Source organism: Pelobates fuscus, chromosome 11 (genome assembly GCF_036172605.1).
Source record: "Pelobates fuscus isolate aPelFus1 chromosome 11, aPelFus1.pri, whole genome shotgun sequence".
NCBI classification, from domain to species: domain Eukaryota; kingdom Metazoa; phylum Chordata; class Amphibia; order Anura; family Pelobatidae; genus Pelobates; species Pelobates fuscus.
In genome coordinates this window covers 117,562,225-117,580,095 of record NC_086327.1, presented here as the reverse complement: position 1 = coordinate 117,580,095, position 17,871 = coordinate 117,562,225, and the positions used below count along the sequence as shown (strand labels likewise).

The following is a 17,871-nucleotide window of genomic DNA, read 5'->3' as shown; positions in this document are numbered from 1 at the left end:
TCTGCCTGTGTGTGACTGTAACTGTGTGTGTGTGTGTTTGTGACTGTCTGTCTCTGTGTATTTGACTGTCTGCCTGTGTGACTGTAACTGTGTGTGTGTGTGACTGTCTCTGTGTGTTTAACTGTCTGCTTATATGTGACTGTAACTGTGTGTCTGTGTGTGTGACTGTCTGCCTCTGTGTGTGTGACTGTGTGCCTTTGTGTAACTGTAACTGTGTGTGTGTATGGCTGTGTGCTTATGTGTGACTGTAACTGTGTGTGTGTGTGACTGTCTGCCTCTGTGTGTGTGGCTGTGTGCCTATGTGTAACTGTTTGTGTGTGACTGTCTGCCTCTGTGTATGTGGCTGTCTGCCTCTGTGTGACTGTAACTGTGTACGGCTGTGTGACTGTGTGCCTCTGTGTCACTATAACTGTGTGTGTGCATCACACTCTGCCTGTGTGTGACTGTAAGCCTGTGTGTGTGATTTTTAACATAGGGCGCCTAAAGGATAAGGCCGGGCCTGGCTCTATCTATCCCAAAGTGCCCACATGGACGTCCCCAGTGCTTCCTCCTGTTTTAGAGGAAGCAGTTTATGGACCCCCAAGGCGGGTGGCTGTGAGCACATCAAAGGCAGCGAGGTAGCTGTTATCTCCCTGATCTGCTGCCGCACATGCCATCTACTGATGCTGGGAGCCAGAATATGATGTCATATTCTGGCTCCCTGTATTGGTAGACATCCCATGAGGGAGGAGAGCAGGATGATTACAGCTCCCTCGTCACCTCTGATGTGACCACAGCCGCCCGCCTCACAACAGCACCACTGGACCCCAGATACAGATCCACTCCAGCTCTCCCAAAGGTAGGGAGGCTGGGTGGACAAAATTAAATAATAATATTAGTAATTTGTGAGTGTATGTGAGTGAGTGTGTGTCTGTGTGTGTGTGTCTGTCACATCAGTGAGAGTATGTGTTTGTCATTGAGTGTTTGTGTTCCTGTTAGTGAGTGTGTGTGTGTGTGTCAGTGAGTGTATCTGTGTCTGTCATTGAATAGCTGGTTGTCAAATCAGTGAGAGTCTGTGTCTGTCAGTGACGTCTGTGTGTTTGTCATTGAGTGTGTGTTTGACTGCCAGTGTGTATCTGCCAGTAGGTGTGTGTCTGTCAGTAAATAAGTGTGTCAGTGAATGAATGTGTGTGTGTGTGTCTGCTAGTGAGTGTGTGCATGTCAGTGAGTGCATGTGTCTCTGAGAGTGTGTTCGTGTCAGTGTGTGTCTGTCAGTGAACATGTGTGTTAGTTAGTGTGTGAGACAATGACTGTCAGTGAGTGTGTATCAGTGAGGGCATGTTGTCTGTTAGTCTGTCTATCAACACTGTCATCCCCACACCCTGCCTCCCACACTGTCACCTTCCAACACACTGTCCCCACACTCACCTTCCTACACTCTGCACCCCATACTGATACCCTCCTACAGACTGCCCTGCTATACAGTCACCTACCTACACACTGCCCCCCTATACAGTCACTTTCCTACACACTGTCCCTCCCCTTCCAGCCCACAGGTAAGAGGCAGGGAAGGAGGTTAAGCCCAAATTTATTTAAATGGCTCATCTCCCAGCACTTATCCAACACTACATGCACCACACATACACTACTACATGCACATACACTACATCCACTACTACATGCACATACACTACATCCACTACACAGACACTGCATCCACCAGACGAACACTAGTTACACTACACAAACAGACACTGCATCCACTACACACACACCCACAATATATTCAATACACACACTGCATACAATACAAATGACATCCACAACATGGAAGAAGGGGGGAAAAATACATGAAAGGGAGGGGAACAGAGACACGGATGGTAGGGTGGACAAAAAAGACATGGATTCTTCAATCAATGGGATAGATGCGAGCTGAACGGACAGTGCGGCTACATCTAAGGTGTGACAGATTACTTACCTGGCTGAAACTGCAGTTTGCAGAGGGATTAAGGGAGGGTGTGTATATATATACACACACACACACACACACACACATTTACATACATGTTTTATAACTGCCCCCCTACTTTTGTACCCTGGCCCACCATGTGCCCCCCCTAAAAATGAATCCTAGAGACGCCACTGGGTGTGAGGTGATAGTTCGAAAGGTCAATTTTTTTGGAGTTTGTCCCACAGGTTTATAGAGTATGTGATAGTGGGGTACGTCTGGGGGGCAGTGGTTTGTGTCGTCTCGGTAGCCAGATATATAAGGAGGGGTGGTCATGGCCGAAGATCTCGTGTTCTATGTCTACCCATCTCTTTTTCACGGAGGGATGTGTATCTGTGCTACGTGGAATGCTTGTTGGTAATGTGTGAAGTTGGGAAGTCCCAGTCCGCTGGTTCATTTGGGTACATATGGGGTGGATCTGTGTGTTCTTGGTTTGCGGTCGTTCCATACGAAGGTGTCGATCGCGATTTGGAACCTACGGGCGTCTGTTGGTTTGCATGGAATTGGAAGGGTTTGGAACATGTTTAGGAAGCAGTAGAGTATGTTCATTTTTATTGATGTTACTCTGCCTAATCAGGAGATGCCCAGCGGTTTCCAGTGATTTAAGTCTGTGTGGGCTTTGCAAAAGAGAGTCGTGTAATTCGCCTTGGGTTGTGAAGTTGTTTGTGAGTCTGCTGCCTAGGTGTGTCAGTTCTTTGTGGCCGATTTTGAGTGGGATTGCTGCGCTTATGGCAGCAAGGTCTTGCAGGGGAGGGGAGGAGGAGGTTGATTGGGAGCAGCTGTAATTTGGAGGTGTTGAGTTGATAGCCCGCAATGTGTGCATAGGTGTGAGGTCACAGTTTGATTTTAACCAATTTTGCCTTGGTAAGACCAGAAGATGGCTTGGTCTTAGTTTCAGGGAACTGAGTAGTGGAATGACATGAGTTAGGCAAATCAAACAAAAGCCTGACATAGTTATCTTTTCAGGACCACCAAGGATATTAAAGGGTTTCTCCAAGCATAGTAGCTACTACAACCCAATTTAATGCCAGGAGCACCCTGGTGTGGTTCCCTGGTAATGGGGCACATCATTTCGCATTGGTTTGCCCTCTTACTTGGATCCCCACTGGGTGCCAAGCCTCCGCTAAACTGGGTGACATGCCTTTGGCTTCTGCACACGCTAAATGCTGATCCCGACAGTCATTCATTGGCTGAGAGCATCAGCTAACCACTATAGACTATAGAAAATGGGCATTAGAAATGCAAAGAATTGACGGACATAGAAATACACCTTCAGCACCAATGGAGTTAAATACTGCACATACTGATTCCAGGCACTATAACCAAGTCAAATCACTAAAGTGGTCATGGCATTTGGAGTAACCTTTAATGTTAGTAGACCACAGACTACTTGGATGTGATCTGTGCATTATTACCCGTTCATTACAGGGAAAAATTGCATGGATCACATCACCATTAATGCAGTATCGGGATAAAAAACATGATCTAAAAAATATTTTTTCATTGAAATAATGGGAAGATCGTAATATAATATGTGGTTTTATTGTTAAATTATTTAGTTCTCAGATTTACCAAACTGCTTGTGAGTAAAAATCTGTTGGTAAATGCACACAACAACTTAACAAGGGTTAACGAGGACATGTCAGTTGCACTACATGCAGGCAAACACCTAGCTAAGGTATGTTAATTGAATGCAGATATTACATTTAAATGCCAAAAAAACTTACTGAAAATGTTTAAATAAATCAGATCTACTGATACTAAATACCTTATTAGATCCATCATTTTCAAATTTATGAAACATTTTAGAGCACTTTGAGATAGGTAAGTAGACTAACAGCTCAATTACAGTATGTATGAATTTGCTTAAAATAATATTATTACCACAAATATTGCATGCATTTTTCAAATTACAAATGCAGTCACACTGGTTAGGCTTCAATTAGCCTTTAAGCATAAATCTCCTTATTTGTTAGGGCCGAGAGGAAACCCAGGTGTTGAATGAACTACCTGGGGGCTAGGCTATGCTTTTGATATAGTTATCCTTACATTCCCTCGATCTTTAATACCATTAGTGTTCAAATTGGCTATTTGATCTCTTAGAAACAAACACTCAAGAAGGCTGCTCAGAGTTCTAAGACAAGTTAAGTAGAGTTACAATGAGATTTGAAGTTTTTAAATTTAGAGTACACAATAATTTGAATTAGGGGCTGGCATGAAAGTTGGATGTTCATGATGCTATGGGTTACAGTTGCCATTTTTTTTAGGGATGGGTAGCCTACCCTCACCTTAAACTTCACCTTACCTCACAGGACCTATAGATGTCAGGTTTGATTTTCTGAGATATCAGATAACCACATTTATCATGACAAAAGGATTTACATTTTCCCAAAACCAACCTATATTTTACTAATCAACACATTCTGTATCTAACTTATATGAAGGGATTACTATATTAAAATTAGTGTATTGTTTAATTTGATGTCAGGTTTAGGTGTTGATCTATGATCCAACACATTGAGGATTTGAAAATACCTGCTTGCAAGAGTTGCAGAGGTGAATATTGTAGACATGGGGCTGGATTGCTCTGCACTGCATACATCAAATGTACATCTCTATTTTAGATTTCTACATCAAATTGCATTTATACACAATAGACATTCTCACCCTATTTCCTTTCTTGCTGTTTGTGCGAGTGAAGTGAAAGACATGAGTGTGGAATACTGTACTGAAAAATGTAGGGTTTTGGAATGTTATGGATACACACCATAACATCCATCACTTTATATGGAAAACAATGCAGAGTATTGCATGTTTTGCGTTAGTGAACACATGCAATGAGTAATCACTGATTTAATGGTCAAGGAGCTTTTTGCAAACTCCAAATTCTAGTGATCCATTGACACCGCAAATGAGTGCCTGGAGGTACATAATATGAAGTTATATTCATCATAATAATTCAGCTCTAAAAAGTAGCGATTAAGGAAGCAGGCAAGAGGTTTCCCCAGGCCATCACGTTGGACTGTAAGGGTAAGAAGTCACAGGGATTTGAAACTTGAAGCAGATAAAATAATATTTATGATATTTATGTAAGTTCTACTTTTGAATTGATACTTGTAAAATACTTTACCTTGAAATTAATAAAAGAAGCATGTATTAAATATTTTTTGAACAGAGGACATTGTTGCAAATAGAAAATTGCTTACGATATATCTTGAGGTTAACGGTGCCTTCCGACTCTCCCTCTTTGTCACTGGAAGCAACACATTTGTAGATCCCAGCATCTTGGGTGCTAACATTGTATATGGTAAGTGTAGAGGAATAGTCATCATTTTTCAGCACTGATATCTGCTGTGTGCTGACCAGCTTCTCACCGGTTGGAGAGTACCAAGATATTTCACTGGCTTCACCAATTACTGAGACACAGGAACGGAAAGAGACATATTGTTAGCATCTAGAATGGTAAATCATTCATTTTTCGTAGTCAAGATAATATGCCACTGCTTTATTTTATGCATTTAATGTAATACAATTAATTTTGCTATATGTTTATAAGTAGGAACAAATTAAGTCATAATATATCCCATAACGGTTACTGTGGTACTAGGAGGTGCTAGGAACCTCCTTGCACCATAACAATTTAAATCTGCTGAAGTTGCTATGATGCCCAGAGTTTTCATTTAAAAACTGACTTAAAAAAATAAAGTTAAAATCGCAGAATTGGAAAAAATACCCAAATTGACCTAAATGGATATTATGTTAAATTTCCAATTAATTTAGTTAGTTCTAAAGTCACCACAACTATGACAATACCACTCAAAGATATCAAAGGAACATAAAAAAAACACAATTTGTGACTTAGTAGAAAGGGCCCACTTGTGAAATCCACAAATATTAAAGAGAACCTCAAACAAATGTTTTTGGACTCCTGTTAATTTTTCAATGCAATAATGTCCTTCCCTTAGCAGTCTTTATACATATGCTGCATTAGGTAACTCTGATTTTTGTTTTTTGACACTGCAGTGACCACACTTTATGTTTCATTTTTTTCTGATATATAGCAAAGTAAATTTTTATGTAAATTCTGCTTTTTAATCTGGATGTGATTTAATCATAAACCCTTTTTATTCTACATCACAGGGTGTTTCAAACTGCGGTCATTTTGTTGAAGGCCGTGCATGTAGGATGCTTGATGTTTACGTTTCCCTCAAAACTAAAGGTCTATTCCCTAAATTAATGTGAAGCACGTCATCACGACTCTTTGCATAGTTAATAAACCCCAAATGATCTTTCAGATTTTTGTCTAACTCTTGCAAGCTTTAATTCCTCCGATGGATTATGCACTGACTGTGATTGAACTATCATATGACATTGTTTTAATTAGCAACACATCTGTTATATCAGAAATCAGTATCATTTTGTGACATCTGGAACTGGTTTAGACACCCAAGGAATAAATAGGATCTTGTTAAGAGCCACTTTCATATAATCTCACTTTCTTTCTCTGTATCACTTTAAAGTATCAACAATGTGACTCTCCCATAAAAAAAAATTCTAAAACATAATCACAGACACTAAATATATTTATAAATGGTAATTGTGAAGTATTATTAAACAACTTACCTTCGCATAAGAAGAATTTGGATTCCCCAAGGCTTATTTCCCCCTGATCGGGGACAATGGTAACTTGCAGAGCAGCTAAATAGAGAAAAAAAGAAAATTTCAGAGTTGTGGTGACATAGACCCAAAACAAATAATTCAACATTCTATCAATCAGCAGGTAACTTGTGTGGCTTCCACTACTGGGTGGCATGGAGACATTATCTAAACATTTGCACACATCTGTTTCTGTAATACTTACGATGAGGTGAAAATAATGTATAAAATGCTGATTTACTCTAGATATTTAAGATTTTTTTTTATAATTTCTGATACGTGAACAAAATAGGAAGTACTTTGGTTTCTAGTGTGTATATTTGTTGATAGACAAAGAATGGTAATTCACTAAGCCCCCAATTTCAGTGAAAATGAGCAAATGAGCATGATTAGTTATCATAAGAAATATTCAGTGTATGGTTTAAAAACAGCTATTTTCACATGTGAAGGATTCTCATATTTCCTGAACAAAGGTATACTGAATTTCTACCAGATCTGTCCAAGATACAGGAATCTCACTATTTAACCCCTTGATGTATTAGCCGCCAGAATGACAAATAGGTAAAAAAAAAAAAGAGATACTTCACAGTTCTTCATGCTAGCTGCTTCAAAAAAAAGTAAAAAATAAATATATATCTGACCTCAATAGAAATTTAGGAATGATGAGCTCCTGCCGTATGCCACCATTCCAAATACCGGGGCGGGAGCATATCTACTGAAGGATGGGCAGCCAGCGATAACCTTCATATTTTTACTTTTTTTTTATCACAGTCTGAGAAGATGTTTGAAAAAGTATATTATCCCCTTAAGGACACATGACGGAAATATTCCGTCATGATTCCCTTTCATTTCCGAAGTTGTGTCCTTAACCCCTTAAGGACACATGACATGTGTGACATGTCATGATTCCCTTTTATTCCAGAAGTTTGGTCCTTAAGGGGTTAAGGGGTTAAACGGGTGCTGACATTGGAACAATGTAAGTTTTATGACACAATTATCTAAATGATTATTTGCCATCCAAACGTTTGAAGTGTTAATGCAGAAGTCCACATTGGCATTAGCAAATTTCCAAAGACTGGGAGGTATGAGACCGGGATGAGTGTAAGGCCCTGAAGGAGCATTGCCAGTGACACAATTTGCATCACTGAATTTCCCCATACAGCCAGGCCCCAACCTACAGCACCTTTCAGGGTCCTACTGCCGTTTAATGTACAAGTGCGTCTAAAGATGCACTCATGCTGTGCTGCCCCAGGACAGAGCTCTGGCATCCCGCATCTGAAACAAAAACAGGATTGTGGGACAGGACCCTGAAATCTGGATGTTGTGGGGCCATCACTAGGTGAGCCACAACAGAGGGTCAATTTTATTGATTGTTATTTTCTTAAATAAAGTATTTGTATGCTACCCCTGCAAAGGTTAAAATATATACCTTTCATTCAACCCTGGGCATAACCCCCCCCCAAGAAAAAAAAACACATTTATTATATTTTCCTAGCTCCACAGTTAATAAAATAACTTAATTGCATTGTACATTTCACAGTCTACAGTCAGTGCCTGTTTTAATCAGTGTAATGGTTCAAAATACGTGATGATACAAGCTATGAACCATATTTTATAACAGCTGAATTGAGCACAATGGAACGTGAGGAATACAGGCACAACAAATTAACTATCCTCTCTAGGGAGGCCTGCCCAGACTATAACCGCACATATAGAAACATAGAAACATAGAATGTGACGGCAGATAAGAACCATTCGGCTCATCTAGTCTGCCCAATTTTCTAAATACTTTCATTAGTCTCTGGCCTTATCTTATAGTTAGGATAGCCTTATGCCTATCCCACGCATGCTTAAACTCCTTTACTGTGTTAACCTCTACCACTTCAGCTGTAAGGCTAGTCCATGCATCCACTACCCTCTCAGTAAAGTAATACTTCCTGATTTTATTTTTAAACCTTTGCCCCTCTAATTTAAGACTATGCCCTCTTGTTGTGGTAGTTTTTCTTCTTTTTACACACACAAAACTGTAAAATGTAGGATTCAAGAAAACAGCAGCTTCTTTGAAACTAGCAGCAAGAGAAAAACAACAACCTGATTAGTGGCCAATGCATTCAAATACATCGGAGAAATATTTGATAAAGGAATAAATATCAAATAATCCTCTTTTCTTTCCCAGTCCTGAGACCTCTGGGCCATATCAGGCTGAGCAGGAGATGTTATACAGCAGGTAGTTTAATGAAAGGTCTGTGTCTAACAAAATAATTCATCAGTGGAACCTAACCGAAAGAGAAATATTCCGAACTGGCGAGCAGCGAGGCAGTGTCAGCTGGTAAGGTTACCCCTTAGGCTTGAATAATCAGGATTGCCATGGAGACGGGACATTGAGTTAAAAGTTTTTTTGAGCTGCTGCACTGATCTCATCTATGGCTGAATGCAAGTAATTAAGGTCGCACCCAGTGGGATTCTGTAGAAATGACAATATCATACAAATAGGGATCTTGGGTTCACAGAGCAGTGCAGGAAACATTATAAATTACAGGAGGCTCTACACTGTGTCTTGTTTCTGTTTTTCATACATGGCATGACCTCATGTTTCTACTAAAAGAGAAACCGGATCTCGACAAATGAAATTAAAAGGAGCTATAGGTTTATGTACTCGAGAGCTCCAACAGGCTATACTGCAATTTGTGACTTGGCATTGTTGAATGTCATTGACTATAATCAGCAGCAAAAAGGGAGAGCTGGTGAAAGAGCTGGGTATCAGAAATAAATGAATCATTAATCCAGACAGGAATGAGAACATTCTCTAAATGTTAGTGACCCTGTAGCCAAAGTTCTGTATATACCATTGCAAACCTTTGTTAAGGAAAAACAGAAATGCAATAAAATGGACACTTATATTTAATAATGTAAACCTGTAAATCTACACCTAATGACTTTGGTTATGTCATTACTGACTGTATAATTTATCTTGCTCTCCTCTTTGTTTAGCAATATCCCAGTCAATATGCTACTTGGAATTCAAACCACCACCATCCGGAACCCCATCTCTTGCTCACATGAAATAGATGGGCGCAGGACTCACCACTCTTCATATATACGAATACGAATAATAATGTAAATATGTAGGGTGTCTGAGGGGAGAAAAGTGAAAGCATTTCATTTGTGACTTCTATCCTATCATCCTGGGGTTTTTCTTCTGTGTCCTCCTCCAGACAAAAAGTCCTACAAAGCTCAGCAACCTAGTTCATAATGACCCATCCCTTTTATAGCAGTCTTGCATCATCTGCACCATGTGTGACACTGATAATGCCTACATTGATAGGTATGAAGTCATGTCAAAGTGAATGGTGTCACATGTATATCCCCCTCTCTATCAGGATATAATTCCTAATACAAATTCAGAAATATGCATTTAATATTTTTATAGTTAAAATGCCACCACTTTCCACTGCTAAATAGTCACATATTCCACTCTAAGATTGCTACTCCTTAGTCACACGATTCCACATCCCACTGCTAATAAACCCCTTCTTACCACAAATAGGTAGTCACATTGCTCTGCCAATTAACCTAATTCTCCCTAATGGGAGATCTCCTCATTTTCCTTAAGTTCTTTTTGTTGTATGGAGACACCGAACAGGGGAGGGCAACTAAGGGTTCATAAATTAGGTGCCAAGCTAGACACCCTCAAGTTCCTTTTCAGCCATGCATCAGGCCCCTAATACCTCTTCCATCTTCAATATCATCTGAGAGACAGGCTGAACTGGGTGGAACTGGGTGGTGGAAGCAACTGGGTTAGCAACATCTGCTTTCTGCTTCTCATAGGATCTTGCAGGCATGGTAATAATGCAGGCTGAATATGCACTCAACTCAGCTTGTTTCTGCCAGGCCCTCAATGCTCTTCCTCCCCGACGGGCAGCTGGTTCCTGAGCTCTGGTGTCAGTGCACCAGTTGTACTGCCAATACGTCTGCCCTGAGTTCACTATAGCATACTATATATCATATGATAATTGACCTTTAAAAGTCGCTGTGTTATTAAGCTCATGTACAGAAACAACCCTTAAAGGGTAGTGCTGTTTGCTTCAATAAGAAAGGTTGTTCAGAACCAAGTGCATATACCAGTTCCTACTTTCCGAAATGAAATCCGTTTGACTGAAGCTGATAAGAACGAGCAGGCAATCCCTTTGAGCGTGGACTAATTTGAAACTTGCTTTGCAACATTTCTATACAGAAGCATCCCGTAGCAAGGAGATCGATTAAGGGACAATGGGTCAAATCTCTGCAGCCATGTGATTGATTAGTTAATGAGTTACTTGAGACAAGGCTCCAAAAACAAGTGCAGACCGTTTATGTTGCTGCTGACTTAATTATTCAGTGATAAACATTGCTAACAGAAGAATATAGCTGTCTGCATTCCAAAAGCCAGTGAGACATGCGTCCTAAATGTTTAATGCTGGTGCCTAATCCTTATCACCTGTTTCCTTTTCCATACACACTTTCTGCTAGTGAAGATATCTAATGAATGCTAATGTTACCTAGTGTTACCAACCTTCTCATTATTCCATTTTCACCATTAAAATATCACACTATGTCTTGTTGAAATATTACATGAAAGAATCACTAATGGCACTAACACCACTACAACTCAATAAAGTGGTCTGGGTGCAGCGATCATTTGGTTTTAACCATGCAATCTAAAATATTGCCTTTTAGTAGATATGCAAAGTTTAGCTGCAGGGCTAAACACATCTCTAGTCTTCCTGACAGCCACTAGAGGCTCTTCCCGATGAGAACAGAGTCAAACTCGGTCCTCATTTAAATGCTGCTCCTAGAGGTTGGCGACTTGTCTTGCATGCACATTAGCCTCTCAGTGCTTCCCTATGGCCTATGGGGAAGCACTGGATTGGCTGAGATCATCAATATTAAGGATCTCAGCCATGGAGGTGGGGCAAGATCATGGAGACAGGCGCAGCAAAGGAAGAAAGGTAGGTCAAAATTATTTTTTTATTTCTAATGGAGTTCCAGAAACCTAAACTGTTAGCAGAACACTATAATGTTAGGGATACACATTTGTATTCCTAAAGCAATAGTGTTCCTTTAGAGGGATGCTCTCACCACAGAGCATTATACCAGGTAAGATGAACAGAGTTTGTCTGCTTTCCATCCAGCTTGTGTCAAATTAATTTGATTGTGGATAAGGTATTCTTCAACCCATTATCCTGCCAATGTTATCCATAATAAGCAGCATCCTGGATCTCCTCAATGTCTCTTTCAAATCTTGGCATGGCTTGGTTTCCTTTATGATGACATGTCTTCTCTTTTGATTCTTAATTTTAAAATCCCCATTGTGATCCTCACCAACTGAAAACCATTCAGATTATGTTCTATGGATTCTTTTATTTATTTTTTCATCTCACACATTGGGCTAACTATCCTTCCAGTGAATAAGTTGATCATCTTTGTCAATTGCCAGTCGACAGTTATACAACAATTCATTAATATCCAATCCCTTTCTGACTTATCACAGCTCTCCCATGCTTACCTCAACATTCCTGTAAACTAATATCTCTAATGAAAACCATTGATAACATAACACATTCACTCTACTCTCAAATCTACTCTCAAATATTTTTGATACTGTGAGCCTGACCTCGTATCTTAAAGGACCACTAAAGTCACCCAGGCCACTTATCTCAACGAAATGTCCTGGGTGTAGTGGTGGATTACTTTTAATCCTGCAAGGTAAAAAAAAAATAGTATATCTTGGTCATGTGAAAAATAAGCCCCCATAGACAAGCACTTGTTTAAATATTATTATTATTATTATTATGATATTTATATAGCGCCATCAAATTCCGCAGCGCTTTACAATGGGGGAACGAACAGACATGTAGCTGTAACCAGACAAGTTGGACACACAGGAACAGAGGGGTTGAGGGCCCTGCTCAATGAGCTTACATGCTAGAGGGAGTGGGGTAAAATGACACAAAGGATAGTATTAGACTAGTGACAGTTGCAGAAGAGGAATCAGTCAGGAGCTATTAACAGTTTAATTGATAAAACAGGAAAGGAGGTTAGCGCTATTAATAAAAAGGTAGATAGGCAGCGGCCTGGCAGAGGGTAACCCTCTAACCCTCTATGGTAAGGATGGAGAACAACAACAACAGTAATGCAAGGCTGCGCAAAAAATGAATTAATGAGGACTACAGATAATAAAAAGACAAATGATAAAAAGACATATAAATAAAGCTTATAAAAGTTATAGAATAGTCCAATAAGTTTATAGAAGTTGCACTGTTGCAATAAATGTATTTTAAGGAGCTTTAGAGGATGGGGTCTCTTCTCTGTTTATAGTAGTCCTGTCAGTCTCGTGATATGGAAAACACAAGATAAAAGACTAATCATATAGAGTGTAAAGGTTAATATATGTGAGAAAAAGATATAACTATTCCACTCACATTTAAATGAGCTATATCCAGCTCAGGTATGACAGGCGTACAGCGGACCAATCCCCGCTTATGGGATATATGGATGATTGTCCTCCGGAGGGAATGGTGTCCAACTCTCAGGAAAAAGGATATATAAAAACAACTAATAGTGCTCTCTGTTTAACATGGTATAAAAGTTGTTTAAATAAATAAAAATGTACTTACAAGTATAGTGCAGGCCAACGGCACTATGGTAACAGCGTTGGTGGTATGATCCCTACCTCAGGATAAGCTTGTAAGCACGTGGTAAAATTAATTGAATGCCAGGTAAAAGTAAAATAAAATAGTGTGTAAAAAGATAGTTGGCACAGATATTAGCCAAAAAATCTTTAATTATATAAAATACACAATTTATAAAACCATTTACGCGTTTCGCCACTAGGGCTTTTTCAAAATAATTGATACGCTTTTATGAAGAAGTGGGTTTTTAACGACTGAGTTAGCATCTAACGGAGGAGGGAAGCGAGTTGCACAGGAACGGTGCAGCCCTCGAGAAATCTTGAAGGCGAGCATCAGAGGTGGGAGTACGGACAGAAGATAGACATAAGTCTTCAGCAGATCGTAAAGGCCTAGATTGGACATACTTGTGTAGAAGGGAGGATAGATAGGTGGGAGCAGCATTATGTAGAGATTTGAAAGCAAGAACCAGAATTTTAAATTGAGCTCTATATTTTATAGGAAGCCAATGTAGGGACTGACATAAGGGTGAGGCATGGGGGGTGCGGGCGGACATGAAGATGAGCCTCGCTGCCGCATTCATTATGGACTGTAATGGCGCAAGTTGGGAGCAGGTAAGACCACTGAGAAGCAGATTACAGTAGTCAAGGCGAGAAAGGACAGTGGAATGGACCAACACCTTAGTCGCATCTGGGGTTAAGTAGGGGCGCATGCGTGCAATGTTTTTGAGATGGAAATGACAGGATTTGGCGATAGATTGAACATGAGGCTTGAAGGAGAGGTCGGAGTCAAAGAGAACACCTAGGCAGCGGGCCTGCATGGTGAAGCTGATGGTAGCTACGTTGACTTGGAGGGAGACAGACACAGGAGTAGCAACACTTGAGGTGAGACCAGAATTTCAGTTTTGGTCAAGTTTAGTTTAAGGAAGTGGGCAGTCATCCAGTTAGAAATAGCAGAGAGGCAGTCAGAGACACTAGTCAAGAGGGACGGGGAGAGATCAGGAGAGGACAGGTAGATTTGCATGTCATCTGCATAGAAATGATATTGGAAGTCAAAGGAGCTAATGAGTTTACCAAGGGAGGCAGTATAGATGGAGAACAGTAGGGGACCAAGGAGTGAACCTTGGGGGACACCAACAGAGAGGAGTTGGGGAGAAGAAGCAGAGTCAGAGAAAGAAACACTGAAAGAGCGCTGGGAGAGGTAGGAGGAGCACCAGAAGAGAGCAATCTCTTGTAGACCGATATTGCTGAGGATGAGAAGAAGCTGTTGATGATCAACAGTGTCAAAAGCCGCAGACAGGTCAAGAAGAATTAGGATAGAGTAGTGACCACGAGATTTAGCAGCAAGTAGATCATTGGATACTTTGGTCAGAGCCGTTTCCACAGAGTGCTTAGCGCGGAAACCAGACTGAATCTCGCATACACAATTCTTTCAAGGATCTTGGATGCAAAAGGCAGTAGCAAGATAGGACAATAGTTGGATAGGGAGTTGGGATCAAGATTGGGCTTCTTTAGAATTGGGGTTACAGTTGCATGTTTGAAGGACGATGGAAATATACCAGAGGAGAGAGAGAGATTGAGAATTTTTGTGAGAGGTGGAGAAAGAGAAGAAGACAGAGTACGGATGAGATGCGAGGGAATTGGATCTAGGGAGCAGGTGGTGGGGCGGGAGGGCTGGAGTAGAGCAGAAACCTCTTCCAATGTAGCGGGTGCGAATGAACATAGAACAGCAGAGGGAGTAAAGTTAGGAAGGAAGGTAAGGCCAATTCCTCTGTGAAATCGTGGGAGGTGGAGAGGTAATCGGTGCTGGAAAAAGGTAAGTAGATCATTTGTTTTCTGCATTTTTATCACAAAAAGGACACCCACACACACACGCCTGTATTTTAGTACGAATAGGGACACTAAAGCTTTAACGATTTATTGTTCCTTTAACATTTGTAACTTTGGTTGCTGCAGCTTTGTTATTTTCTGGTTATGATCTTATCTTTTCCACCATTAATTTCAGCTTCTCGTTTTCTTGTACCTTCATCTTCAGCTAGAGTTCACTTCCAGGTCACACTTTGTTTTTGTGTCAATTTAATATAATGCTCTAGCTAACAGTCGCACCTCGATGCATACTTAGATATACACTTTTAACCTTAGCTTTCATTTAAAATTTTTGGTGTAAAAAAAACCTGAGTCTAACTGATGTTTGCACAATTAATCTCTCCGAAATAATACTTACCTTTCCTTTCTTAAACGCTCTCATCAATCAGGGTCAAATGCAACCCTCTCTTGCCCTCTCCACTACTACTAATGCTTACCTGCCCTTTCTTGGCACCCTCAACATCAAATAGCATATGCAGGTCTTTACTAAGATAGCATAATTATTCTGCAATATCTTTCTTTATCATATCATACCTTTCTCAAGTCTCCTGAGCTTTATAAATATCTTAATATTACTTCAGTAGAAAAGAATATCCTTACGCAGAACATAACTACCGCACCTTCTTTGATAATATCCAAAAGGTTTAAATCGGAATCCATGCTGGCAGGGTACATAGTAAAATGTAGCAAGGATAGAGCACTTCAAATATATGTGGAAGTGACAAGTCTTCGTGTGAGTTCAAGTGACCTGAAAATAAGATCATTACGACAGTGACCTCTGAGTTTTACTACCTTGGAGGAGAATGTAGCACAGCCTGACAAGAAGATATAATGACATACTGTAACATGCCTAAGGCTCTTTGGAATATATGCCAGGGACAAGATGACCAGCAGGTTAAAAAAGTAATAAAAGGACACTTGTGCCATCTCCATGTGAAAAAAGATTCATGAAGACGAAAGACTCTCAGCTCAATATTTTATCCTCTTTTAAAATGCCAGTGCATGACTTTTAACTATTACAAATACATTGGAGTGTCTGGATGTAAGTTTAAAGTAATGTCCGGTTACTTGTTGGTCATGCATTTCTATTCCACTAGTTACAATGGTGTCTGGGTCTCAAGCACCAAAATATCAATGGACTATTTTCATGTTAAATATTATACATATAAAAGCTACACTAGCAGATGTTTTCTATATGAAACCTACAAAATTAAATCTTGTTTTTCCCTTTTTGGCCACTCGATGGCAGTATGGAAATGCTAATCAGTTGCTAGCTGACATTTTAAATGTTTTTAGTCACACATTCTGTTTACTACCTTCTGTTATACAAAAGGAGGAACAAAGGTCCTCCAAAATGTAAATGGCTTCATAAAAGAACAGCACAAAAAAAAGCAGAAACTGCAGCCCCTTAATTTGATGCGAGGAAATGATGATGTTTGCAATATTTTAGGTAAATCTTCATGGATCACTTGTAACAAAATGGAGGTGACGCAATGAATATTTACTGAGTTTGAATAATGTTTTGCTGTCTTTGTTTTCATCACGCATGAAAGAAATTCAAATAAAAATATATATTAAATATACCTGGTTTCAATGATTGATGCTTACTATCCAACCTAAACATTAATTACACCTCAACCTTTGTTAATTCCTACATCTCTTCAAGCATGAGCTTTGTGCTCTCTGCCCTCCTCTGCCACATTTATTGTGGGTTTCAGTAATAATTACTGAGTAATTTTTTAGTTACAAGATACAACAGTCGTCTATATTGAATGAATATGTCAGGCCTATGGCAGTGACTTTAACTGGCATATCTGATATTTGATAAAACATATCCACAACTTTAAAGTAGCTCTATAGAGTCAGGAAAACAAACATGTATTCCTGACCCTATAGTTTTAAAAACACCATCTAGCCCCCTGCGCCCCTTAAATAAAGTAAAATCTTATCTTTATTCCAGTCTACTGCTGCTGGTCCTTCCCCCGAACTGCCTGATTGGCTGACATCATTAGAAGTGATTCTTTTAGCCAATCACAATGCTTCGCCAAAGGAAAGCTTTTGATTGGCTGAGACTGCCAAGAGGGCAGATCAGGGGTAGAGCCAGCACAAGCCAAACACAGCCCTGGCCAATCAGCATGTCCTCATAGAGATGCATTGAATGTGAGGAAAGTTCAGCGTCTGCATGCAGAGGGTAGAGACACCGAATGGCAGTACTGCATAGTGTGCCGCACTGCCTTAGGAAGCACCTCTAGAATCAATCTGACGGGTGGCCAGTGGAGTTATCCCTAGGCTGTAATGTAAACATTGCCTTTTCTCAAAAAAGACAGTGTTTACTGCAATAAGCCTGAAGGAAATGATTCTACTCACCAGAACAAATACAATACGATGTAGTTGTTCTGGTGACTATAGTGTCTCTTTAATTTTTTCTATAGCAACATCACAGCTGAAAGAAGCCACTGCATCTTAGCCCCAAGGAGGAATGTTAGCACTGGGTGATCTTACCTGGATTAAACTCTTAGGGCTATTCAATAAAGTGAGAAATCAAAGTGCATTTCACATTGAAGGCTATAATAGCTAAACCGGAAAAAATCTCTAAGTCAGCTAGTCTTCCAGTTCAGTTACGTTGGCCATAAATTTTAAATTCACTCTGAATTCTCACTATAGTAAATAACCCTTTTCCCAGAGGGACACGAAA

At 40.0% G+C, this 17,871-nt stretch overlaps 1 protein-coding gene across 8 annotated transcripts in view; it reads right to left on the bottom strand.

Moving 5' to 3' along the window:
* Positions 1 to 17,871, bottom strand: part of NCAM1 (neural cell adhesion molecule 1) — a 254,559-nt gene that overhangs the window by 85,735 nt on the left and 150,953 nt on the right. For all 8 annotated transcript variants that reach the window (XM_063435734.1, XM_063435738.1, XM_063435735.1 and 5 more), the window contains exons 2-3: positions 6,611 to 6,685; positions 5,194 to 5,403 (exon numbers count right to left, since the gene is read on the bottom strand). In XM_063435734.1, the coding sequence (XP_063291804.1) occupies positions 5,194 to 5,403; positions 6,611 to 6,685 (285 nt within the window). The remainder of the gene's footprint in view (positions 1 to 5,193; positions 5,404 to 6,610; positions 6,686 to 17,871) is intronic.